The 27,752-nt window shown below is 47.7% G+C and overlaps 1 protein-coding gene across 1 annotated transcript in view; it reads right to left on the minus strand.

The window, feature by feature from the left end:
* The window catches only part of IGF2R (insulin like growth factor 2 receptor), a 2,762,372-nt gene that overhangs the window by 476,077 nt on the left and 2,258,543 nt on the right, over positions 1-27,752 (minus strand). The window contains 1 exon segment of the mRNA XM_069606818.1: positions 25,772-25,976. Within this exon segment, the coding sequence (XP_069462919.1) occupies positions 25,772-25,976 (205 nt within the window).

Consider the following 27,752-nt stretch of genomic DNA (forward strand, 5'->3'; position numbering starts at 1 on the left):
TCTTACTGACATCAAGGCAGAGATCTTTGGAGGCGCACCAACCCTGAATCACAGATAGACAGTCAGGAATGAGCGCGATAGGAGAGGAGTCTAAGGGGAGCCTTAAGGAATGTGGAGTGTCATCCTCATAACACTGAAAGATAGACGAGAAGGTAGAGATCAGGTGGGCCAAAGGGGCCAAGTAGAGGTTGAAAAACCATGGTGAGAAGATGGAGTGGAGAGAAAGCGACCAAGTTGGACCTGGGAGGGGCTGTCCAAGAGGAAGGAGGTCAGCCACTCAAGGGCCTGATCCGTGATGCCCAGGTTCTCATGGAGTCGATTGATCAGGGTTGATCAGGATGGCATGGTTGACCGTGTCGAAAGCAGAGGAAAGATCAAGGAGGATGAGGACAGAAGGAATGCTGGAATCAAGGTTAGAGAGCAGATCTTTACAGCTGTTCAGGAGAGCAGTTTCTGTGGCAGCTCTGAAGCCAGACTGAAGGTCATGGAGACAACCAACAGATTCTGTGTGCAGAGTAAGCTGGGAGATGGCCAGCTTTTGCAACAGTTTTCCCAGGAAAGGGGTGATGGAGATTGGGCGATAGTTTGCCAGGCAGGCAGGATCGGCAGACGGCTTCTTGAGGAGTGGGTGCATAAGGGAGTGCTTAAGGGGAGAGGGGAACGTTCCAATGGCGAAAGAGTGATTACAGAAATCGGACAAGGCTGGCCGTGTTGTTAAAGGCCACAGGCTTGAATGTGTGTTCTCTTCTTGCTCAGTGTTATTGCTTTGATTGGCATTTTGGTTCAACCATTCTGATTATGTCTAAATGTGGCCTGGCATGCGTTACTGTAACGTTATTACATGTCTACACTGGTCTACAATGTGCAGCCAGTTGGAAATGTTTTCTTTGTGGCATGGCATTTTTAATAGCAAAGCATTAATGTTCCTGTGCAATGTTGGTAACGTGCATCTATTGGATTGGTGTTACCCTACAAAACAATTGCAAACACTGGCTTTTTAGCCAATTTTTCTCAGAAAGTGTGCTGTATATCGCATTAAAACACATAATTACATCTTTCTCCTAGTGCAGTGTGCAGCATATCCCTTCAGCAGCACGTTTGTGCGAATTGCGCAAGCGTGATAATCTATGCCGGCCCAGAGTGGCACGACCAGTGATTTGTTGCCAAGTTGGGGGGGGGTGGCCCACAGCATTGCTCGCAGGCGGGCCCCCACATTTTGTGTTACGCCACTCCGGAAGCAACTCAACACCTTTCTCTTTGCTTCTGCCTGCTCTCTTCTGATGATCACCTGGCTGTTCCATGCACTGATCACCTGGTCACCCTCTGAATTCGGGCCCAGGTCCCTGCCTGTCCAGCTGCAATCCTGCACTGCCTCTTGGCTCCCCTGCACTTGTGGTCTGTATCTGTAACCCTACAGTCCCCTCTCTTGCACTTCTTTTCCACCCGTCGGCTGCACTCTTGTTTTTTTGTTTGCCCTGCACTTCTCCATCCTCCCCCTACCCTCAGCAGTTAACCCCTCCCCCCTTCCCAGCTCTTGCGTGATCTAAATGACACAAGGCCTAGTAAGATCGTTATTTTTGTCCTTCCTTTTTGTTTCCCCCTCCTGGTCTTGTCGTGCCTGGAAACACTTGTGTACAGGGGCGATATTAATGCCATATTTTATCAATCAATCCTGGCAGGACAAGCCAAGGACTAATATGGGTGCCGACTTTTCATTTTCGGTACGGGCAAGATTTCTTTGTTGCACTTACCAAAACCTTAATCCGAATGCTGAAAAAGTTAGCACGATTTGCCCCAAAAATGTGTTATCGTTGATTAAAACAAGGGATTTGTTGTGAGGTGTCTAAATTAACATAGCATAATGCTTTGAGTTTCATTCACAAGACTAGTACAAACCATTCTGAATGTAAAACACATTTAATTGAAATTACCACTATTATAGGTAATCTTTCCATGCAAATCTGTTCTCATGTACATCACGCCATCCGATAAATACATCCATAATGATGTCCATGTCCGAAAGGTGCAGTATATCAGAATGACATTTTTAAATTGTGGAGTCAAGTGGGAGTTTGCCAGAGTTGCCCGATTGCTTGCCTGCTGTTCTTCGGTGAAGCTGAGAAGCGGATTACTGCCACTGCCGCTTTAAAGATCCTTGGTGGTTTGTTAGCCCCTCCCTGCCTGCCTGCCCGACTGCTGCCGGTTCCATATACTCCATTTGTTCGCAGAGCGGAGAGAAGTGGAGTCAAGCAGGAATTTGCCGGAGTTCGCTGAGCGGAGCAGCCAAGCACCCTAGTCTCTAACTGAAGAATTCCGGTGACATTGAGTCACGAGTATGAGTACACGCCTTCAGGTAAGGCGGGGGGAGAGCGTAGTTAATACTATTGATGCTGGGAGCCAGGATGAATCTGGAGGGAATGGTGAATCTGAAACCTCAATTGGAAGTATGGGACAAGCAGTTTCTGCTATTGTACATTGCCCAGCCAATATGGTGAACGTGAGAAGGGGATGGGGGAGTGGGGGGGCTGGTGAACTCCAACAATTCCCTCCTGGAGAGAGGAGTTTTGTTTAAAAGGGCACACTTGAGTTGGACTGCCTCCATTGTAACCGATAATGCAGTAGCTGTGCCGACGGCTATGACAGGCGTCGCCGAAGGAAGGAAACAGCATTGGCCGTGAACCTGAACCCATTGAAAGAAATTGGGATGGGGAAACCATTCTGGCGGGTGCACAAAGGAACTCTCTGAACTCAAGTTGCCCGCTGAGCATTAGTCCGAATGAAGAGAAAAGGATGGACCAGTACCGGATAAAAGATAAGTTTGAATGAGATGAAACGAGACAAGTGAAATGCGTCGGGATAGTCAAGCCAGTAATGACCAGGCAGTGGAGGTGTGCGAGCGGCTCTGGCCCCCAGAAAGTGGTCTGAATGTGGGGCTGGTGGCACATTTGGCGAAGGAACCGTCAGACCCGACCATAAAAATTGCTCAACAAAAATGCCTCAGTTTGTCACACGTCAATGAACGTGTGAAAATTCTAGATCAATCATTGAAACAAGCAGATATGCTGGTAGAATTACAAGCAGCTGAAAGGAGTTATTCAAATCCGCATTTAGGGGGCGTGAAGGTCCCTGTGGAGCGGAAATCAGCCTACCAGCAAACAGAACAATGGGCTGAGAAGGAACAGAGTCGATCTGAGGAAGCTATTGAGCTTGGTCACTTGGGATCGCCTAATAAGGAGTATGAAGAGGAGTATATTGAAGAAAGGGCACTGAACCGGAGCTCCATTGGGGAAAATGGGGAAGGTTTAGTGTTTGAGGAAAGAGAAACCACTGTCTCTACTCCCTCTTCAGGCTCCTCCCATCAATGTTCTGATTATGTGGGAAAGGATTGTTGGAACAAAGAAGCCCCCTTAAGAACGGAAGATTGGGCTCATCTCCAACAGTTTATGATGGCCTCATTAACAACATCATTGTTGCCTTTCACAAAATTGTACAAGGCGATGAACACCAGCCTTCAGGATCAATCTTTCTCGATTACAGCATTGTCAAATAAGTTGATAAGCCTCGAAGCTTTGGCCAACAAAGTTGAATCTAGGATGGACAAAGAAGCTGAAGCCTCTGTTAATTGTCAAAACCGCTTGTGCGAACTGGACAGGAGAGAAACTATGGATAAGACCTTAATGATGGAGGCATTATTACTTGATTGTGAATGGATGAGGTCGCAGTTTAAGACAGCGCAAATGACGGAAAATGTCAGACCACATGCTCTGGAAGCGGCAAAGGAACGGCCCATAACCATTGAGGTAAATACGCCCACCTCAGATAAACTGGACCCACAGACGACTCCTAAAGAAGGGAATATCTTCTCTATGTTTAAACCATCAAAGGCGGTGAAAGTCAATAAAGCCCCCATGAGTGTCACAAAGAAAATTCAGCAAAGTTCAAAGAAATCAAAGAAAATGGCAACTACGACCAAGAGAAAATCAAATAGATCAAGAGCATTTCTAAGAAATGTACGCTTCCTCGTCCTGGAGATAATAGGCCGGAGCCTAAAAGAGCAAGGAAGGAACGGATACTTCTGGATGAAATTATTATTATTTTTTTTTTTTTTTTTTTAATCGGACAACAAGCCTGCAAAGGCATTGGAAAGCGAGATGGTGGTGGAAGTGCTGGAGCTATCCGCGGTTGACCCGAGTGACCTCATAGAAGAAATGGAGCAAGTTGATGAGGTTGAGTTGTGGAAAGAGGTGAGCAATTGAGAGTGGGTGAAAATTGAGAGTCAAATGGATGTAGCATTAAAGCCTATTCAGAAGTCGGCCCAAAGGACTAGTGAAAATGTGAAACAACAGCCATTGCAAAAGGATACGATGTGCTTCAGAACGTTAGAGGAGAAGAGAAAGGGTGGCTCATTCAAAGAAACTATTAAAGCCCGGGCAAGTTGTTAGGCAGAATCCTGTGCAGTGCCCTTAAGGACCACTACACACAATTAAGACTACAGGTGGTAATACAAGTTTTACCTTTGGTACAAGCCCGTACTACTATATTAAAGTGGTAGCAGCAGCGGAGCAGCCAGGCTTATCTCAAGATTATATGAGCAGTAGCAGAGATTACACAAAGGGACCACAATTACTTTGACTCAAGCAAACACTGACTCAAGGTTTCAGATAAAAAATATAAGTACATTTATTTTTAAACCGTTTGTTATAAACACGACACTTCTATTAATTCAAAACCACACGTAAAATATACAACTAACCAATTCACTATGTACGGTATAACTTCAAGGTAAGTACCCTGTGTTTTAGTGGACCGGTGTTGTGAAACAAAAGACGTTATCAGGAATACACTTGCAATCACTTTTGACAGTAATGACAGTTCGGTCTTTACTAAAGAAACGCGTATCCGCGGCAAGAAATGTTACCGTGGCAAAAACACACTTAGCACCTGAGATACCCTGCGAGAGTGGGGGCAAAAATCATAGGCAATAGGCCGGAGCCAGTGTCAAGTGGAACCGGGTTCCTGTTGTCGAGGACAACACAGTTGGATTGTTCACGATTCAGCGTAGCCAGGAGTACTTAGATATTGTCAACAGAGGAAGCAAAAGTTATAAGAAGGAGGGAAGACACGGGTAAGCCTTGAAGGCGAAGAAAAGGGATTCACCCAAATTTCCTCGAGCAGAACACAGTACCTTATTCAATGAAGAAGCTGGTGCCACGGCAGTTGTTCCTGGTAGTTTCCTGCAGACCCACGGTTCCTGGTGCTTTGGCAAGAAGGACGACGTCTGGAGGGGTCTGCACCACACAGGGCTGAAGCCAGCAGCAGTGACGGTGAATAAAAGGTGCGCCTGGGTGTCTAGGTGGGCTGAATGTGAGGGAGGGGTGTAGTCACCCCCTGCACAGGGTATCCTTGGAAACCCAAGTCGCACTTTGCCATGATTGGCTGAGGTGGTTTTCCGGGCAGGACAACCCCCCTGCTGTGTGATTGAGCCAGGCTGTGTGAATGGGGGATTTTCGCATAAAAGGCAGGACTCTTGGGCTAGAAGTCAGAGTCGCCACTGGAACTACAAGGAACCGAAGAGAAGCGGAGAAGAAGTTGGCTGCTGCAACTATCCCGTCCCGGTGAAGCCCTGCTGCAGTCCTAAGCTATCTACCCTTCGACGACCAGAGAAGATCCAGTCCGGAGCCTTCTTCCCTTGAGCCTGGTGGGGATAACCAGCTCATCTTCCACAGCCAGAGGATCCTCTTTGTGGTCAAAATCGCTGCACACTGCTGTAGTGGTCCGGATAGCCACCTGAAGAGCCTCTCCTGTTTTTGAGGAGCGCACCTTTTATTCACCGTCTATGAGGCGCTTGGAGCCACATCCCCTGTGCTATTGCCCACTCCTAGATTTCTACTGCTAACATGCACAGATTTGGGGATATGGACTCCCCCCCCGCCTCCCAGTATTTGTTGACAAAAAAACATTGACAGTGTAAGATCCTGTTAGAATCAGTACTCCCATCCTTTGCAGCAAAGGGAGAAATTATGTCAATGCTTGGAATATGGGCTTTAGTTTGAGGTAAACTTTCTATGTCGAGGGACGACCATAGACCATGGATTGTATGTACTCCCAACGTGGCCTCCCTACATTCCAGTGACAAATCTGTCATCACAATTATGGTGTGGAGAATCAGATGAAGTGGGGCTGCGCTCACCAGATTGTTTTTTGTCCTGCACCAGAGAAGGTCTTTTGGAACTGCTATCTTGTCCCATGGGAATTCTCTCTCCTGATCCCAGGGTGCTGCTAAATGAAACTGAATTCTCTTCATCTTGAGCCTTGCTCCAGGCACTGTGAGAATACAAGTAGTTAGTAGGCCTAGTAGGTGTTGGTACCACCACACTCTTGCACGCAGGTTCTGTAATTAAATGAGCCACTGCTGTGCAGTTATCTTTGCAGCATGCCTAGAGTTGGAAATACTCTGGCAGAATTGTGTTCCACTGAAAACCTGTGCATGTGCTTATCTGTGTTGGGATTAGCTCTGACTTATTCATATAGACAGACAATGTCAAATAGAAGAGAATGTCCGTCAACGACTGGATGGTCTGCTTTGCCTCCACTGGAGACTCATCTCTGACAAGCCGGTCGTCCAAACAGGGGTGGATCTGTTGTCCCCTGAGCCTCAACAGGCTGGCAACCGCATTTCTCATCTTTGTAAACACTCTTGGTGCCGTATTGAGCCCAAATGGTAGGACTCAGTAATGAAAATGCTTCCCATTGCTGAAAATCTGAGGAATTGATGGTGGAGACACAATATTGGCACAAGTGGGTACGTGCCGTTCAGATCCAAGACACACAGCCAGTCCACCACACAGAGACTCTACGATCTGGGAAGGTGCAACACAGGCTTCAAATCCTACAAAACAATGCCTTGAGAGCTGCCCTCGGCATTAATAAGAGAGATCATATCTCAACCACCAGACGCCAACAGAAATGGCTCTCCACAGACAACAAAATCAAACTAAAGTTGGCCTCCCTAACCCATAAAGCCCTCAACAATGCCGCCCCCAACTACCTGATGGACAAGGTAAAGAGAAAGTCCTCCATCCGACAAACAAGAACTATCAATTCCAACCGCCTGATAATTCCCAGATTCAAACTCTCCACCATTGGTGGGAACAGTTTCCCGGTGAAAGCTGCCATGCTCTGGAATTCTCTGCCACACAACCTAAGAGCTGACCAACCATATTTACACTTTAGAAGACACCTCATCAGTCACCTTAACTCCAATAACCCTTGTATGTAGTTGCACTTTCTACACCTAGGCATAGATAGTGATACCTTGTTCGCGACTTTGCCCTCGCCTCTAACAGCCCTTATAGCACACATCTGTACACTTACCTCCTGTATAGATATTGACCTTTTATGTACGAAGATTTGTATACCTCTTATTCCTGTAATCCTGAATATTTTTCTCAGGAGTACCCGCCTCTAACAGCCCTGTACATATTTGTATATTTACCCCTGCATAGATATTGACTTTGTATGTATGAAGATTTGTATATTTCTTATTCCTGTAATTCTGATTATTTTTATTACTACTTCAAAGTGTATATTTCTGCAACATTGTAAGCTTCGAATTATCTTTTGCCTGCGCCCTGTTGCCCCTGGGTAAGGTGCGCCATACAAATAAATAAACAAACAAACAAACCATCTTTAATCTTTCTAGGGGTAAGGAGAGTTTGAGAAATGACCGGTCCAGGACAACGCTCAGTCCAGCATAGTTCTTGCGGGTTGCTAACATTCTTGATGGCGGGTGGGGCGTGGGGGGTGGAAACGGACGACGACTGGCTGGGAAGACAAAATATCATTGGAAACCACTGAAATTAACCATGGAAGGGGCTGCTGAAGTGATGACACCATTGCTCCTTGTATTGCATCAATCCGCCTCCCCCTCCACTAAGGACGCGGATGAGAAGAAATAAATTACTTACCGCTTCTCACACAGATTCCTTATCTATGATATCCTATCACCAGCATAGCTGCTCTTCGGATGACATTTTTCCACCACCACGGGGTGCAGCACGGCTTCACGTCAGCAGCGTCCAACACCTCTACCTCCCCTGCACCAGACATGAGGTTGGAGTCAGTATATATTGAGGCCCTGTGCCCAGTAACCTCCGTTCCACCCTTTTCCCTAGCACTCTCACGCTGAGGGATCGCAAAACCAAGAGGAGCCGGTATGGAGGGCGATGAAGAATCTGTGAGAGGAACATCCATCACAAAGAACATTACCGAGAGAAGTAATTTCTCCTTTTAAGGCATTCCTTCCTCCCACAGATTCCTCATCTATGATACACCACCAAAGGAGTTTGCAGATCTGGAGGGGGAAGAAAAACAAAGAGGCCACCTAGATCAAAAGACTCGGGAAGACAGACTTCCCACAATGGGTGTTCTGTCCTGCAAGGGAATCCAAGAAGTAGGGCTTAGCAAAATTGTGCAGAGACAATCACGTTACTGCCTAGCAAATGTCCAGGACAGTGGCTCCCGTCTGCAAGGCATAGGTGGCAGCCACTCCTCTGGTAGAATAAGCTCTGAGATCCTCAAGCACATTGTTACGAGTCAGATCATAGAAATCCGAGATGCAGAGAATAGTCCACCTTGACAGGGTGTTTGGTCAGCCTTGCCATCATGTGTCCCGGCATAACCAATGAACAGCTGGCCATCTTTCCTGACTTCCATCCTTCAAGACAGGTAGAAGCTACAGGCCCACACCAGATGCAGCCGATGGAATTGTTCCTCTGCCTGGGAAAGATAAAGTGGAGGGAAGATGGACCTTTGGAGAAGGGAGTAGTTTCTTACCTTTAACTCAATTTCTCCAGCGTTGGTATCTTTAATGTATTCACATGCTGTGAATATTCCCCATCGTCAGGCTGGGAAACCTTGGTCACTTTAACTTAGCGTTTTCCTATGGAAAACTTCGACACTTCAGTGTCCTATCAACGTCCTTTTTGGGTGCTTTAGGCCCTGCCAATAAGACATATGGTATAAATAGCCACGCCCCCGCAGCTTCCCTTCAGATTTTAACCTCCAAAGTAGTGGATACCCGAACCAGGTTTGCCTGCAGGGGCAGCTGGCGGGCGCATGTGAATCCATGAAAGACTCTCCTCAGAACCCAAGAAATAACAGGAATTGCAGGAAAGTCCAATCCACCCGAAATGCGCCACCTAGCGCAATGTTCGCTGGGAATACCCTTGAGCAAAACAATATGCACTTCCTGTTGGACTCCGTGGCAAACAGATCCACTCTTGGGGTGCCCCAAGAGAGTGAAGAACTGCTCTAGGACACTTCCCACTCGTATGAGACCGTGCTCTGCCTGCTGAAGCATTCGCCAGTCCATTCTCTGAGATCTGGTTCTCTAACAACCCAGAACCACAGCGGCATTGCCTCTCTGCAGAGGGGAAGGGAGCGCACGTCACCTTATTTGTTCAGGTAGTACATGGCCAACATATTGTCTGTCAAGATCAGGACAGGATTCTCCTTCAGAGATGGGCCGAAGGCCTTCAGGCCAAGCCTGATGGCTAGCAACTCCTTCCTGTTGATGTGCCACCTGGCTTCCATTGGTGACCAAAGGCTGCTCACCTGCATGATGTTTTTAAAATTTTGATATTGCTAATTGTCATTCATGAACTATGTACAAAAAGAAACATTTAATTTTGTAGTACATGTGGTTATAACCTATTAGAATCAGTTCTGACTAGCAGTTAAGGTCTTGATCAATTGTGTCTGTTGTCACATTGGGACTGCAAATTCAGGGAGAAGCCCAGACGGTGGAGTATCGAGCAGGTGTCCTCAAAATGAGACAGAACCCGCTCTGCCAACTTCCCTCGGATCAGCCAGTCATCCAGGTACAGGAATACGAGGACACCGGATCTCCTGAGGTGAGCCGAGACTACCACCATGAGCTTCGGGTAGACCCTTGGAGAGGAGATCAACCCAAAGGTAAGCACCTTGAACTGGTAGTGCTTGTCCCCTATGAGGAACCTCAGGAACTTCCTGTGCTTGTGATTTAAGCAGCCTGAAGATCTATGAATACCAGCCAGCGCTGCAACTCGAGAGGGTGGAGAATCTCTCTCAATGTCACAATCTTCCATTTGTCTCTCCTCAGGAACTTGTTCAAGGCCCTGAGGTCCACGATGGGACGGAGACCTCTTCCCTTCTTTGGTACCAGGTGTTAGGCAGAATCCTGTGCAGTTCCCTTAGGGAGCACTACAGAAGATTAAGACTACAGGTATGATCAATAAATCCCCTTTTGTATCAGTCTGTACCACAAAGATTTAGTTGGTAGCTGTGGCTTAGCAGTCAGACTTATCTCAAGAGGGAGATGAGCAGTATTCAGGGTTTACACATTAGGACTACAATACTATGGAACAAGGAAACACTGACCAAAGCTTTGTATCAAAAAGAATATATATATTTATTTTACATACTCTGATGTTCACACACACATCACTATTATTAAAGCAAGTTAAATCAGTCAAGAAAAGTATACACAACTCCCTATTTAAATTGTAGACCAGTTTGAGCAAGAGCAAAACGGCGCAGTGAAAACCAAGCAGAAATGGCACTCTAACAATTTCTCAAAAGGGAGGGAAAGGCCAAGTTATACAGGGTAAGACTCTTTAACACACCAGTAACACTTCCCAAGTAGATTGTGAACAAGTTAGGCAAGGCAGTACTTTAGCATATGCAATACTCAGGTGAAAACCGAGCAAAATGGCACTTCACAAGTTTAAAAAGAGCGAAGGAAAAAGGTGGTTATAAGAGTTAGGTGAACCAACACATTTCTAGGTGAGAAGCAATCTAGAGAAGGCAGTTGTAAGAGATTTAGCCAGAGCCAATAGGCCTGTGCCAGAGTCAATGGTACAAGGCAATGTGCCCAGGATCAAACTGTTCTAGTAGCTGCAGTCAAGTCTTTGTTTAACGATTTGAAAAGGCGGTTGCAGAAGGTGAAAGACAATGTTAGATGATAGGGGCAGCCAACCCAGTAGGTAAGTAAAGGATTTAAAACACCTTTAGCGACACCCAACGAAACGGGAGGCCTGGCGGAACAATGTACCTTAAAAGTGGAAGAGGCTCCTGCAGTGGCGGTTGTTCTTGGCAGTTCCTGCAGATCGGGAGATCCAGCAGAGGAAGAGAGACTCTCGTCGTGGAGGAAGGTTCGAGCACTGCCCAGGGATGAAACCAGCCGCGGCGCTGCCAAAACGAATAAAGGGTACGTTCCTTTAAATCGCGGTCGTGGTGGACGGGTGCCTGGCTATCCGGTCTCCGAGTGCAGGGCACTGGCGGTTCGACCAAGGCAGGTCCTGGAAGGCGATTGGCCAACTGGTTGGCCCCACCAGCTCAAGGGAAGAAGACTCTTGCAGAGGAAGATCTTCTCAAGTCGTTGGAGAAAAGTGGTGAGGATCTGCAGCAGGGCTTCACTGGTGGTTCAGTCGTTGCAGATGTCTTCAGCTTCTCTCCTATTCGGTTTCTTAGTTCCAGTGGCGACGTCTTGTCCTCCAGTCCTCAGGACCCTGCTTTTATGCAGCAAGACCCCATTCATACAGCCTAGCTGTCACTCACACAGTGGGGTGGCTCTCCTGGTGGGAGCACCCCCCAGCCCATCAGGGAAGAGTGCGACTTATGTTGCGTAGGCAACCATGTCCAGGGTGCCTATTTCCCCCTCCCACACATCCTGTCTACCCCAGACTCAGTGGCGCCGAGAGGAGGGTTTCTGTGCAGAAGCTTGCCAAAAGGACGAACAAAGGATCCCCGACCTGGGTTAGGATTTCAGAGAAAGACACAAGAAAGAAATATTATTAAAGTTCTGGCAATAAAAACCTACCGGAGTAAAGTTAATATTAAAATAAACCGGCAGTATGTTAGAGGCTGTCAGTAAAAGTGGTAGCCTCGAACAATGGGAAAATCCCATAGGGAAATATTCACGGTCGAATATTTACAGAAGTAACCACTGCCACAAGCCAGAAACTTTTGAGAGAAGGACTATACGGTACCCCCTCGAAAATGAACACTAGGGAAACCAGTACGTCCAGTGTAAGATGGGTTGTACTGGTTTATTTCATAATTATTGACTAGTAAAGTCAATGGGGACTTTACATGCCCTGGGAGACAGTAGTCAGTCCCAGGTTATGGAGTCTATGTTTGGGAGTCGCTACGACACCCCTGTGGTACGGCACAGAGGGTGCTGTGTCCCACCCATGTTAAAAAGATGATTCCTATGAAGGTGAGAAAAACCCCATAGACCATAAGCACACAAGAAAGCCTAAAACACACACTAGCAATCTGTCTAAGAGTGGGAGAAAAAGGGTCTCACTCTTAGCAGGAGAAAAAAAAGAAACCCTTCAAATCCAGCAAAGCTGCTGGGGGACTCTATAGGGAAGGGAAATTAGCCTTAGAAGAGAATTCTCCCTAACACCAGGAAATATCGTGAATATCAGCCCAAACCTCTCTGCTCGGGAGGTGCCTTTTCCATGGCACCCTTCAACAGCAGGACTCGCAGTTCTTCCTGGAGGTCCAATTCCGGTTGGCATGGAGGTGGTGAGGTCTTTCCGGAGGTTTCCTTAAGAAGGGCAGAAAATAGCCCCATTGCACGCACGAACTCCAGGGCCCCGGCGTCAGAGGTAATCTTCGGCCATTGGGGGCCAATACTTTAACAGCCGGCCACCAACCAGTGAGGTATGGGTGGGAAAAATCAAAGCGGCTTTGAAGGAGGAGCCGCTCCCGCTGCTCCTGCAGCTGCCTGCTGGCCTCTGGAAGAAGCCTTGCCCCTTCCGGGGTACGAGAAATGCTTCTGCCCCTGCCTGGCTTGCAGTAGCTGCACCTTCCTGCTGTAAGGCATGCTAACTAACGCCTGTAGCCCTTGCCCCTAGAGGCAAAGCCGGAGACAGGCTTGGCCAGCTTCGCAGCTAGGCCCAGCGATTTTGCAGCAATATTTGACTCCTTGAACTTCTCCATGGAGTCATCGGCCTTTGGACCGAAGAGAAATTTTCCCTCAAAAGGCATGTCAAGCAACTTATTCTGGACATTAGGTGAAAAACCTGAGGAGCGCAGGTAGGCTTGCCTCCTGAGCACCACAGCCGATCCCACTGACCAGTAAATATAGTCCGCATGTGCAGGACCATTTGCAACGACTGCCTGGCCCCCTCCTTCCCATCATCTACCAGCTGTATAAAACCATCTTGCAGCTCCCCTTCAGGGATGCATTTGGCTGCGTGTTCCACCATGTTCCAGAGGCAAAAGGAATACTTGGCAAACCCACATGACACATTTGTAGCCTTCCAGATCATGCTGCCAAATGTGAACATCTTTTTCGCAATAGCATCCATACTCTTGCCCTCCCTGTCAGAAGGTATATTCGAGGTGGATGAAACTGCCCTGGTGGAAACCGTGGCCACCTGAACAACTAGTCCTTCCGAGGAAGGATGAGGACGCAAAAAAAGACTAATCCCCTCTTGACGGCCTATATTTGCTGGTCGCGGTGGAGCTGACCGGAGGAATAGAGCAGGGCCGTTGACACAAGGAGGCAACTGGGTCGGCTATAGCCAGGTTCAGTGGCATGTCTCCTTCAGTAGTGGGACCCTCATCCAAAATTCCAGTTAACTCCTAACCCTGGACCAGAATGCAGTCGCAGAGTGTCGACCACCCAGTCCACTAATGACCTAAATATAGCATGGGCATTAGTGTAAGGCTGAGTCCGTTATAATTCAACATCTGGGGTTGTATCCAGACTGATTACATTATGCAGCCCCTGTACCAAGGCCAGGAGGTCTGCCTGGTAGTCAAAATAATCAACAGCACCAGCTTCTGAATATATGGGGTCAACTTCTCCTTGATCGTCCCCACCATCGGCACAGAAAATGTGTGGCATGGAGTCAAAGAAATGGGGCCGGGAAAGTGGGACGAAGCATCGATCGCCAATAATCGGCGTCAAGGGCTTGTCCTTCGACGTCGAAGGGGTGGCTGTCGGCATCAGCCATGGCTTGACCACTAAGGGCACGTTGAGAATGCCTGAGGTTCACGGGAAGATCCTGGCTTTGAGGGGCTAACCACCTTTTTTGGGTCGGGCCCACCTGGCGCCGCTGAAGCCACCGGGGCCTGCTGTGTTGGGGGCGCAAACATCACCAGCACATGTGATTTGGATTCCTCCCATTCCTGACGAGTTGTCGGCCCCGCTAACTACTTACCTCGTTCCGATGATGAGGAGTCAAAGTCGTGTCGGTGGCGCCTCTTCTTTTCATGAGAGGATTGTGGGGTACCTTGGCCAGCCCAGCAAAACTCCCCTAACTCACCAAACTTCATCTCAGCAGTCACCAGCAGAATGGCTGCGCTGACTCTGTTGAGCACTATCGCCTTGCCTTAAAAAAATGTGCTTTGCAGTCTCCAAAATTACGGTAAAAGTATGCATCTATGCAGTGATGAGCAGTTGACATGAGATGTTTGGTATTATATACATTATGAGGAGTGTTGTATTACAGTATACCTTCAAGGGATATTGGTGTAATGACGTAGTTGTGTCATGGCAATAATTATGGGCCACAAGATAAGGGATTATCATCATCATCATTAACCATAAAAATACCTGTGTTTTGAGCATTTAAAAAATGGGATTGAATTCTCGTGCGACGATCGAGACTGCTTGAAAAATCAAGAGTCAAGGCTGCAATTGGCTGCCAAAGTTCAGTGCAATACGGCAAACTGTAGAAAGGCAAGTCATCCCTCCACTCGCCACCATCCCTCTCCCCATCATAGTTTTATGATGTCTGGAAAGGTGACCCAAGCTGATCATAAGCTATCTTGTTTAGTGTAGTCGGTCTGTAGCGAAACCAACGAAGTTAGTCCCAAACAGTCTGCATAATCTTAGCACAAGGAGACCTATTCTCGGTTGTTTTAAGGATTAGCATTTGGTGGTGTAAAATATAAATAATTTAAAAGAGCTTGGATGTGGTCTGCGTAGTCCATTAGGGTATCTAAAAATGTGGTCTGCGTAGTCCATTAGGGTATCTAAAACATCAATTGTGCAGTGATAACACGCAGATACTGATTTTCTCCCAGGCTCCTAGATAAAGCTCTTAAAACAGAGTAGCCCTCCAGACATTCTTTTCGAGGTGCCTCTCCTGCCAGCTCATCTTGGCAGCAAGATCAGGACCAGTGCGAGAAATAACTGTTACAGTGAATCAGGATGGTCTGCTCCTCTGCCAGGGCCTTGCTGGCAGCCTCCCCATCCATTCATGGTTGCAGTCATAGAGAGCCAACCTCGTCTTGGTCTCAATCCGCTTAGCTCTGCAGAGCCTGACAGCACCCCAATAAAGTCAAAGTGCACTGCATCTTAAGCAGTAGCCGCGGTTCTTCAGGGACATGATTCTGTGAATGCACAGGGTACTCTCTGAGTCTCATGGGTGCAAGCATGCCTCGTTGGCTGTGGGGACCCCGTGACCGTGCAGCCTGCAACCACAAGTCTGAGGCCTCATAGTGGTAGAGGCCCTGCGCAAGTCAGAACCATGCCAGCAGGCCACTGCCACAGACGGAATTGGTGCAACTCTCCATTAGAGGAATGCATTGCAATACATTTGTGGTATGTGTGGGAGACTTAGCCTTCTGCAGTCATCTTGCTCATGCTCACAAGCTCTGCCAGCCCTGAAAGTATGTTTATAGTGCAAGGGGTCTTTTATTGTCCCCTTGATATTCCTCTAGCCTTTAAAAATCAATTTAAGTTACATTGTACATAGCCTCCTGGAAGAATAATTTGTCCTCAGATCACACAGCCATGGTTTGTATACCTAATAGGGACAATGAATCCTGGTCGAAATCCTCTGGCTGGCAGGGTACCTACCTCTGGGACTTACACCATACTAGTGGTCTCCTGTATGCCCTTGACCCTATGTTATGGAATATAAATATGCGAGGACTAAACCAGAATAGGCTTGTTCCTCTGGAGTACAATTGCGTGTCATGGAATTTTTTGCATGGGCCGTGTCTTGCAGTGGCATATTTCTCAGTTTCCTGCTGTTCAGCATATAGCTGTCGGGGCATGTTTCTCAGGGCATTATTTTTGAGGCATCATAATCAGGGGCATGGCTGATTTGTGCCCACTGCATAGGTGTTTATTTTGAGGCCAACCTATCTATTTTTGCCAACACCATTTTTTTGGTATGTCATTTTCTTTAGTTTCAAGTGAAGCCCACAAAGTAAAAAGGTAGTATCCTGGGGATTCTTCTAAGACATTCTTGTTTGCCAGGAGGCACGGGGTTGGGCGGAGCTTTAGCTTTGGAACTTTCCTAGTAGCCCTGCATATTCCTGCAGTGAGGGGTTCCCATCCTGTTTTTTTAGAGTTCCTCACGTGAACCATAGTGGGGCTACATTTGCCAGAAAGGGTAGAAGGTCCACAACACATCAACACATTTCAAATCTGGTTTTCGAAATGTTAGGCACAACCTTTCAGCATGCCCCTGCACTTGTCGTTCTGGTCCCATTGTAGTCACCGATTACAAACGTAATGTTTATCTAACCATGAGACTTGATGGGTACACCGAGATAGAATTTAAAGAGACATTTGTCCATTATCTCAAAATAACGAAAGCACAGGAACCATCCATTATTCAAAAACATTCACCTTTATGACCTGCCCAGTGTTGAATCCCGAGATGCAGAAAGCATCTGCGTCCAATGTCAGACAATACTCTTGGTTCCTTCAAGGTGTCTTGAAATGTTACAGACGCCTCTCAAAGGTGGTTGCGCTTCACTTGTTTCCGTTTCCTAACTAATTGCAGAAAGGACATGTAAAAATGGTGCTCACTTAGAGGGACATTGTGGAAGGTAAATGGATATGACCTTTGGGATCTGGTGACTGATGCACCCCAGTCAATGCCTATATGTATACCAGAGATAAACTGAAAACATATTTTGCATCCACACCTATCGCTAGGATGGTCCCAAATGGATAGTGCAAACCAAAAACAGATTAGTGTGGCAAAAACCAAATCGGACTACACTTAGCTAACTTAATCTACTCCAAAAAGGTCTTTATTGACATCTCAGTAAACAAAATGTTATTGCCAACACCCCATTCTGGGACATGTGAGAAACCAGAAGGTGTCTCACCCACTAGTCCCCAAGGATCTGTCATTCAGGTGGCCAAGACACGGCCATCGCGTTTGGATACAATTCCTTAGGGTGGAACAGTGCGGGAGGATCACCTGGGTTCGGGGTCTTCCAGGAGTGGAACACCAGATGGTGAGACGTGGGATCCCCTTCCCTATAACACCTTTACCCCATCCTACCAAGTAGGATATTTAGGAACTCCACCCCCTCCTTCACAACATGAACACTTTCTCACGGACAGCCCACTATCAGAGAAAACGGACTAACAGCCAAGCTGTATACCTGATGTGTCCCAATACAATGGTCAGGCAATTACTGACCATCACACAGACACCCGACTGCCATTAAGCTTCTCCACGCGGATAAAAGGCGTAGCACGAGAGCACACTCTGAGCGAGGCAAAATACTTGAGGAAACAGCAGTTCCAAGATGGCAGTTTAACTAGAGAAGAAAGACAGCTAAGCAGAAGGAGATGGCAACAAGGGAAGTTTTCTCGACAAGGAACTGTTGCTTTCATGAACACTCGAGATTGGAAAGCGCAAGACCAGGAAAACAGGCTGAAGAATCCTACATTGTGTGTCAGAGATACCTGGTGCCCCCCGTGTCAATAATCAAGGCAGAGAGAATCAGCAGCCGCCGTGGTACTGTCCTCGGCTGCACAAACAAAGCAGTCAGTGAAATCAACACAGCAGGTGAGTTGGAGAGACTAATACGCTGGAACGAACATGGTTTGAAATACGTGTGATAACAGATGCAAGTAAAGTTGAACTGCTGATGACTGATTGTACTTTGAAACCAAGACACAATACCTTTGACAGAGTGGGCCGGCACTGCGTGTGTGCCCAATCGAAGGTCTCTGTAAGGTATCCAGCTGCGAAGTTGCAAAAGTGAAAGAGTTGTAGAGAATTGTGAATCGAAGTGGTCATGCGACAGGTCAAGCTAAATTCTGCACACAGTCGAAAGTCTTCAATGTTAATACAGTAAAGAAAGTTTGTGACAAAGTAGATAAAGTTGGTCTGAGCCCAGCAGAGGGAGATCCATTGAAAGCTTTGTGTTAAAGTGGGCCTGAGCCCGGCAGAGGGGCACCCGGGGTGAACAGAAAAATCACCCGAGAATTTGTACAACTTTGATGTTTGTCGTGTTGCATCAGGCCCTCTGAAAAAGACGCTTTGAATGGCAAAGAGACTGTGCAAAGCTCGAGAGTGCCGCCATCTCCCGTACTAAAAAATGTGGGGAAGGGAAGCCAACGGCTTCAATGTCCCGACATATCATTTCTTGAACACTTTTCTTTTGCATAACATTGTTTTCCACACTATTTGTATTTAGAAGTAAGGATTGACAATAGGTTTATTAGTATAGGCCCTTTTATTTTTGATAACACACTACTAGGACTGCGTTATTATTTTGTTTTTAACTTTCTTTATTGGTACACTTGGCAGCACACAACAACTTACACATATTGCCCAGTGGTTGGTCAGGAATATGAAACAGAGTAATGGTAGTGGGGTAACAGCCTTGTCAGTCATTTCTGAGAGTGTAGGGCATACATCGCTCTAAAAGGTAATGAGTTGTGGGCAGTCCCACATCAAACGAAAAAATTTGGCATGGGTGAAATTACAGCGTCGGCATGCCCCAGACGCCTCATTGGAAAACATGCGCAATCTGTCTGGAGTCTAGTGGTACCGATGCAGCACCTTAAATTGGATCAGTTGAAATTGGGAATATGATACTTTGTGTGTCTGTGAACACATGTCTGACCAGAGGTCGTCAGACATCTTCGGCCCATTTAGCTCGTACATTGAGGTGTGCCGCACTCGAATGTATTTGAATTAAATAATATAATGACGATACTCGACTGCGGCTGTCCCCTGATGTCAGAACAAAGCCTAACAGGGCGTCGTTAACAAGCTTGATCAGGAAACAATTCCATAACTTTTTGCAAGCCTTGCTCAGACCGTTGTACTGCGACCACCGTGAGGACGTTGTGCTCACAAGCACTGGAACATCAGCAATTTGGATGAAGTTGTTCTCGATATATAGTGACCCTAGAGTGTGAAACCCCTGTTGCGACCAGGCTCTAATACACAAGCCGGCGTCGACTTGCAGTAAGGCCAGAATACAGTTCCAGAGGGGAAAGTCTTCATGATATGGGGCGTGTACACCGGTCTCCCTCCATATTTTGCGCAAGGCTAGTGCTGCGACGCTTGCAGGGTCGAATCTACAGTCGTCAGCAAATGCAGTGAAAAAAAACAGTGATCACAAGTCTCTGTCTCCCGTAGAGTTTTTTTTTCTAGTAGTATGTGAGGAGTGAGCAAGTCATTGCTAAACCAGGGAGCCGCAAATTGTGCCTGCACAGCTATCCAGTAGAGTCGGAGGTTGGTGGCTGCAAACCCAACCCTGTCATATGGTAGTGTCAGTGTGTCCCATTTCAATCGTACCGCCCGCAGTGCCAAACTAATTTACTGATCTCACCTTTTAATTCCTAAAAGAACGCTTGCCCAGGCCACAGCGGCAAGTTGAGGAAGAGGTACAAGACCTTAGGCAGAACGGTCATCTTAAGGAGAGCTACCTTGCAGGTTATCGTGATGGGGATTCAATTCGTGAGCTTGGCGCGTAGGTGAGTCATATACACATTGTAGTTGCGGTCATAAAGCTTAAGGTACTGTCTAGCAACCATCACACCTAAGTAGCGTATAGATTCTGGAGCCCATATGAATCCCTGCAACTCCTCAGGATGGACAGTGACATCTGTGAGGGGGAAGGGTTTGGATGTGCTACAATTCACCTGGAGTCCCGATAGTTCTCCAAAGTGTAGGATATCCTCCATAATGGGCTTCAGGTGTTCGAAGGTTTTGGATGTATATCAGTGCGCCATCGGCATAGAGGGAGATTATCTGCAGTTGTCCACTATCCTGATAACGCGCTGTCCATGTTTAAACCTTACCAAATCTGCTAGTGGTTCTATAATGACAGCAATTATTAGGGGGGACATGGGACATCCCTGGCGGGTGCCTCTGCCCATCTGAAATTGTGGGAAGAGCATCCCATTTGTGTTGATCCTAGCCACTGGTGCTGCATAGAGGAGGTGTAAAAGCATTGGCCAAATCCACACTTCGACAACATGGCGAATATAAACAGGCATGAACCAGAATCAAATGCCTTTTGAATGTCTAGTGTAGCAGCTACCGCTTGAACCCCTGGATCTAATTGTGCCAAAATATTGAAGATGCGGCATAAGTTTAGTGTTGTGGACCTGCTCAGTGTGAACCCGGATTGATCAGGGTGAATAATGTACGGCATGACTGGCATCAACCGAGTGGCCAGGATCATCACAAACATTTTTACATCTGTGTTAATTAAGGACAGAGGTTGATAGGAGCTACATTGATCAGCAGGTTTCTCGGGTATCATCAAAACCATAATGATTGCCTCGCGCATGGTGGGCGAGAGCGACTGGGATTGGAGGGCCTCCCGCCAGACCTGAAGGTGTTATGGGGCAAGGGTCTCTTTGTAGCGCTTATAAAATTCGGCTGTGAGGATGTTAGTACCAGGGGCCTTTCCAGATGGCAGGTGGTCTATTGCTTGAGTAATGTCGGTCAGTGAGATCGGGAGCTCTAGTAGGGTACTAGTGTCATGTGATATCTGACTGAGTGAGAGGGGGTTGAGAAACGTGTCGATCTCTTCCATAGTGCATGTGTCCCCGTTAGTGTATAGGGCCTTATAGAAATCGGAAAAAACCTAATTGATGGCTGTAGGAGTGTGAACTAGGTTGCCCGAGGTATGTGTTGTAAAAGGAATGCATTGATTGCTGTTCCTGTCGCGCCATGCAGCAAGCAGTCTGTCAGGCCTGTCCCCATCCCCATATTTTCAAGCAGACATTGGGGTAGCGAAGAATTTATCTTTGCGCTCGACGTGGGTCCTAAAGGTGTCAATGGCTTCTTTGATCTGTGCCAATGTGGCCGTAGGGGGGTCATTAGCTAGCTCCTGCTCTAATTTATATAGTATATCCTCGCATTGCATTATGTTACGTCGAATGGCTTTGAAGACGCTGAACTCTGTCGACATCGCAATCCCTCGAATGTAAACCTTGAAGGCTTCCCAGAGCACACCGGTTGAGGGCACTGAACCTACATTTTGTTCGAGGTACAACTGCACGTGTTCATCAATAGTGGATGCAAATGCTGTGTCCAGTAGCGCCAGTGGTTTAAAGTGCCAGTTGTTGCGGGGCATAGAGAATGCTGGTAGTGCTAGGGAGATACTGATCGGGGAATGATCGGAGAAGGTGCGGGGGTAGCATGTGGACGTCACCGCGTGTATTGTTCTCCAGGCATCTACCAGCTCAAGGGAGTGCATACCCTCCTTAATAGCGGAAGCAGCCTGTGTGAGGGTTCTCCTGGTGTGGGTGGATCTGTCCAGTTCCAAGTCTAGAATACTATTGAAATCCCCACCCCACAATATAGGGATCAGCAGGTATCGAGCTAATTCACCCAGGATGTCAGTATAAAATTGAGGGTCTGCCACATTAGGGCCATAAACATTCAGCAGTAGCATCTCCCTCCCAGCAAGGATCCGGTACACCAAGACATATCTACCTTTGTGTCTTTGCACCAGAATGGGAGAGATTTGTGTACCAGGGTCATGACACCCCTAGCTTGTGAAGAATACTTAGTATAGAAACGATTTCCACCCCAGTTCCCAGCAAACCCCTCCCAAGAGCATGGGTCTCCTACAGGTACAGAATTTGGACTTTGTGCCTTTCAAGATACAGCTGTATCGTCCGTCGCTTAGTCGGATTCCCCAGGCCATGTACATTCCAGCTAAGACAGGTTATGTCCCCCATTTAGGTATACAACGACCAGCATTGTCCCCCATAGTATATAGATCCAAATGTTCCAGTGCCTTTAAGTTTTCTTCGGTGCCCATCATTTTCCTATCAGTGAGTGTGGTGTGTACCAAGTGTTGTTTAATAACCCCAACAATACCCTCCCGCATCACCCCTGAAACTAGGGTGATGGTACCCTCCAAGAAACACCCCAAACTAGTAACGCAACATTGCATGGGGAGGTTAGTGCACAGGTCCACCCGGGACAGCACAGGGCTTAGTACGGGAAAAAGGAGAAGTGTTCACGTATTCCATATGCGATTGCCCGCAATGGGAGCAGTGCGCACACTTCCAACTGCGGGTCTCATGATTAAGCAAGTGTCTATCGTAACATCCCAGTGGGTAACATAGTAACAGTGACATGTATAAAACTTTTCATGACAAACGAACCACTGAGAGTGTGAAGGCGTAGAGAAGGGAGGCCCCTCTGTAAAGACAGCAATCAGGATTTTCGTTCAAGGTGGCCGTAGAGTTTCATCTAAAAACGTCATAGCTTTGCTGGATATTGTAAAGAAGAAAGTATTGCTATTTAACTCCACCCGTAGTTTAGCAAGGTATAGCATCGCATATTTCTGATTTTTGTCTAGCAGCCGGTTCTTGACCGCCAGGAAGGATTTCCTCTCTTGCTGAATGGCCACTGAAAAATCCGGATATATGTGTATTCTGCTGGATTCCAACATCAGATCCCCCTGTTCATGAGTCGCTCTGAGGATCGCTTCTCGGTCGTTAAGGATGCAATCAATGATGGGCCGTGGAGGTGCCACAGGTCTACGTTTGGGGGCCAGGGATCCATGTGCACCTTCAATTGCAAACTGCAGTGATAGCGGCGGGTTTCCCAGGAATGGGAGTAGGGTTGTCTCTATCATTTGTCCCAAGGGAGTTTCGTTGTTGCTTTCCGGAACTCCTATAACGCGGATATTATTGTGTCGGGACCTTGATTCCAAGTCGTCGTCGTCCTTTTCCACCTGGAGAGTGTAGCAAGTTCATTCCTCAAGGTGGACACATCATCCTCCACCGTGCCCACTCATGTTTCAGCCTCCAGTAAGCACTGATCAGTCTTATCCATACAGGTTCTGATCGAGTCTATGGAGCTGGTCATATCATCAAGTTTGGTGTGCACTTTAGCGAATCACTCCAGCATGCATGGCAACATATATTGAGTTTCAGTGACCTCCAGTGCGGCCACCTCCGATTCCATGTCCGTAGTTGCTCCACTGGCGGGCGATGGCCTTGGAGTGGACTTGGCATATTGGCTCATGGAGTGTAGTTTTTTTTTCACTCCCTTTTTGTCATACTGTGTAAGGGCAGGGAAGATGATCCAGTGGGTGTCAAGCACCTGAATCTATCAGTACACTATATGATGGCGGCAACAGGTTAATGTGCACACGCCTTCATCGAGCCGCAGGGCAACGTCGGTACGGTTGCACACAGTCTCTGGTGGGCCTTCTTGTGTGGCTACGCATGTCATATCATAAGTGTAGAGTAGTGCCAGGTGTCACATGCAGGAATGGCTGGCAGTTATACTACACGTATGAAACACCCACCTGTAACCGAGGCCACCAATGGACCGGCCCCAATGGGCAGCAACTCTTATCTTCGGGATGGTCGCAGATGTGCATCCAGGGGGGCAGCGGAGCCAAGACAGTGTCAGTCAGGAGGATGCATGAGGCTGGTTTTGTAGTCTCTGCCCATTGTACACTGCACAGCATGGAGGGTGCTAGCGTTATTTGTATTTTATTGAATTTATATAGCGTTTTAATCCAAAATGCTTTACAAGAGGAACAAGCAAGATACAAGCATTAAATAACAATTGAACAGCTAATTCAGTTATCTAGGCCTGCAGGGTGCTCTGCGGAAAGGCTTTGGTAACTGATATGCAGGGGGGACCCCCTTAACGCAGGGTGCTCCCAATCATGGCGTATGTACTCTGACCTCCCCCACTTAGAGCAGTTGTGATCCCAACCAAAGGCAGGGGAGGTATTCCAAAGGATGTATGGTGCCTTATTTCGGTGATCTGCCACACAACGGGGGCAACAGGCTGGTGTCCCTCCACCTTCCGTGAGGGCGTGGGTGTTGAGGATATGTGCGCTGTGGTGTTAGTTGGCATGATTAATCTGGGACACGGTCAGGCCCTCTTGACAAAAACAAAGCCTGTCAATTGCAGAAAAGTACTGAAACTGTGTGTAGGCCTGGTGGCCAAGTGACGTGCTCAGTCACAGTCACGGCCACCAGCAGTCGCCAATGTTCCTCCAGGGGGGATGCGGGGCAGATCAACAGAGTTGGCCTGGGGTGTTTGCAGCGTTGGTGCTGCTATCCCCGCAGTCTCCTGCCGTCTCTGCTCGCTAGGCACTGCGTAGTGTGGTGAAGATTGACGTCGGCAGGTAGGATGCACCCCCAGGGTATTGGGCGCTTCCAGCTGTGGCGTCCGTGGTCCGGTTTCCACCGTAGAGCGTAGAGAATTCCAGTCGTTGGCGGGGGGGGGGTGGGGGGAGTCCGCGCTAGTGTATTCAGCAGGGTGGTGGTGGTGTGCCAAGGCGCACAGCCCAGACCTCTGGCTGATGCAGCAGGGCCGGTACCCGCGCCGCAGTGGAAGGCCTCAGTCCCATTGCGCCTCCTATCCCTCACTGCCGTCCAGGCTAGACCGCCCGATCCCAGCCCCTCAGGCGCCATTCAGGACCGGAGTGGGATCAGAGTGTTATTAAGGGGGTATGGGGCCAATCGCCCGCTCAGGGAAGTTGCAGAAGAAGTCAAAGGAAAAAGATTTTGTCCCGGTCAGCCACGGGTGCGGAAGCTGTAACTGAGAGCTGCCATCTTAAGCACTGTGCACCAACGCCCCTGTGTTATTTTTTGATGGTCACAGCTTTGGATTTAGGCTTAGATAGGCGTTTTCCAAACCCAGTTGAAGTTCAGTAAACACCCTTGGACTGTGATCACTTGTGTCTGTCTTACTGTTTGATACCATGCCGTCCTTACAGACCACACGTGGAGCAAACTGGTGAGGCATTCCCAGTTTGCTCTTCGTAAAACAAGCAGTAGGAGTCAGTTATATGCCTTGTTGATTACACTGTAGAAACAAGCTTCTAATTTCTTTGCAAACGAGCCACAACAGATTCTAGCTACGATAGAATCAGCAGTATTGTCAGGGACTCTGGTACCACTGGTTTGCCCTTTTCAAATCCATAAATTGAGAATATGGATCCATCGGAAAAATAGATTTGGTGCATCAGGCCTGGTGGCAGTGAAGGAGAGACATTCTTATTTTTTCTGGGAGTGGTGCTGGGCTCACACAATTGCTAGGTTGGAGGGGCAGCAGATGCTTCACCTTAAACTACCCATATGCACCATCATCTATGAAATATCTGGTTTCAAAAGTCACGCTACACAAGTGTTCCAATCTCAGCAGCCATGAAAAGTTTGGAAATTACAACCATCACGAGAGATGTTTTAGACAGAACCCTGGGTAATCATTGCATGTAGCATAGCAAACGGATAGAGTCAACACATTAAGACACATAGGGAACTCCCCAATGGTGCAAAAGAAGGAACACATTTAAAGAAAGAATCTGCAGAATAAATTGCATGTATCGGCGATACATTTTCTGAACAACTCAAACAATTCCTTCATGGTTGATCTGTTAATATGCATACCAACAAATTGGCATACTAACATTTGTTACAGTACACTGGCCCTTTGGGACATCTGTCTACGTTGGGAACAGACAGGGGTGAAAATAGATAGATCTAATGTTGTCTCACCTGCTGGACAAGAGTCACCACCTTTATATTGTAAAATAACTGCTTCCTCTTGGTGGCGGTAATCCATTTCCATAAGCTTGACGTTACCAAAAGAAGAAATGGTGCTGCCGGAGACAAGACACACTGCTCCATCTCCACATTTTCCTCGAGGGACATTAGCTGCAGGGGCACACACACCAATGTGGTATATACTTGGCCCAGAAGTCTACAAAAAATGAAAGGGTTGTCAGAAAATGAATAAAATATGTGCATTGCGGACACAGGAACAAATGTCCTTCGAGTGATCCTGAATATCCTGTACCACATCAACTAACCTACAAGTAAACGTCACACAAAGTGTCCTAAACCATTTAAGAGTCACATAAAGATATAAAATGGCCTAAGACCTCACAGCTACAAACGAATACAGTATTGCATGTGCTACAACTGATTAAACAAACACAAATCCTTTACTAACACTTCTGAGCCCTCTGTATCAACAATCATTTGCAATTTGTAATATTTATTGAGAACTAGACTACAACAAACACTGTGCCCCTACAGTGACATCAGCGGCACTATGTTCCAACTATAAGAACCATATTCTAAACTTAGAATCAAACTTCCTTCCTATGTTCCTTTGCTAAAAGAATGTAGCAATTTTGTGGAAGCGCGAGTATGAAGTAAAGGTTGCAAGCAGTCTGCTAGATCACACAAGTCAAAGATTATAAATTACACTAACCCGGCATTCCAAGATGGCCGCCGACTGGTGAGGACGTGTTTCAGTCCTCCGTCCAGGCCCCAAGAAGCGTGCATCGTAGCAGCAAATCAATTGTGAATATTGCCTCGCCCCCCATCTCGGCCCAGTAAAGAAGCCCCCCCCCTTTCTTGTCATCCTAAACGAAGTGGATGCGCAGAGGGACCCAGATGGCCGGGAATCGGGCCTAAGGTAGCGCAAGTGATCCCGGTGGATGGAATGCATGGTGGAGAGAATGCAGAAACATTGGAGCTGAAGCTGAAAGGCAGCAAACAGAAGCGCTGCTCCAGGTGACTCGTCGACCAGGAAGATCAGCGATGCAGGCAAGAGGTGGAAGGCAGCAAACGAAAGCGCGCTGCTTCAGGTGACTCCATCTGTGGGGTGGGGTGCGGGGGGGGGGGGAAGAACATCGGAGCAGGAAGAGGAGGGACAGGCCTGACCGGGTCGAGGACAAAAAAGTAAGCCTCTGCTCCTCGCATGCGACACTGGATGCAGGAGTCTGCTTGAATTCAGCGGGCGCCCGCGGAACGGGACCGTTGTGAGTAGCGGGGACGGAGCAGCGCATAAGCTAGGAAGGTACGCCGTAGGGCCTGGAGAAGAGGCCCTTCCTCCCCCTCACCCCCCCCGTGGAACGAATTGATATTCACTAAAATACAGAGAGGGAGTGGGGGGGAACGAGAAGCGCATAGCGCAGACTGGCCTCCTGCTAGTTGTTGGTGCAGGGGTAAGGAGCTTGGAGGACCTCCACCCGTCCTTCATTAAGGCTAACCCATTGGTGGAAGACGCAGGATCCCTCTCTGCTGGGAGTGGGAAAAGGCTGCAGAGAAAGGGAGCATGACAAACAGAGCCCCTTTACATACACATAAGGGCCGCGCCAGAATATACTGAGCACAATAAGCATCAAGCTTGGCCTCCCATAGGAGATTACAGACAAGGAGAGCATTACTGCAACAGGGGGAGCCGCACCTAAGACACTAGAGACAAAGCTAGGAAGTTGGGAACATTTTTTCAGAAGCCAGGGGCAAAAGCACCCCAGCCAGAGCTAAAGGGACGTCCAATTAGCAAGGGGCCATTTGGAACATTGTTGGAGTCAACAAGATGAAACACAGGGACCATCTGCGGAGAAGCAATCTGCGAGAGGAGATCGGGCCGGTAACCCCCTTACCACGGCACTAAATAAGGAACAGTTGCTAGAGTGCTTGAGGGGCATGGAAGATAGGATGATCGCATCGTTCCAGGACCAAT

The sequence above is a fragment of the Ambystoma mexicanum genome, chromosome 4p (assembly GCF_040938575.1).
Source record: "Ambystoma mexicanum isolate Mex_15411 chromosome 4p, UKY_AmexF1_1, whole genome shotgun sequence".
NCBI lineage: Eukaryota > Metazoa > Chordata > Amphibia > Caudata > Ambystomatidae > Ambystoma > Ambystoma mexicanum.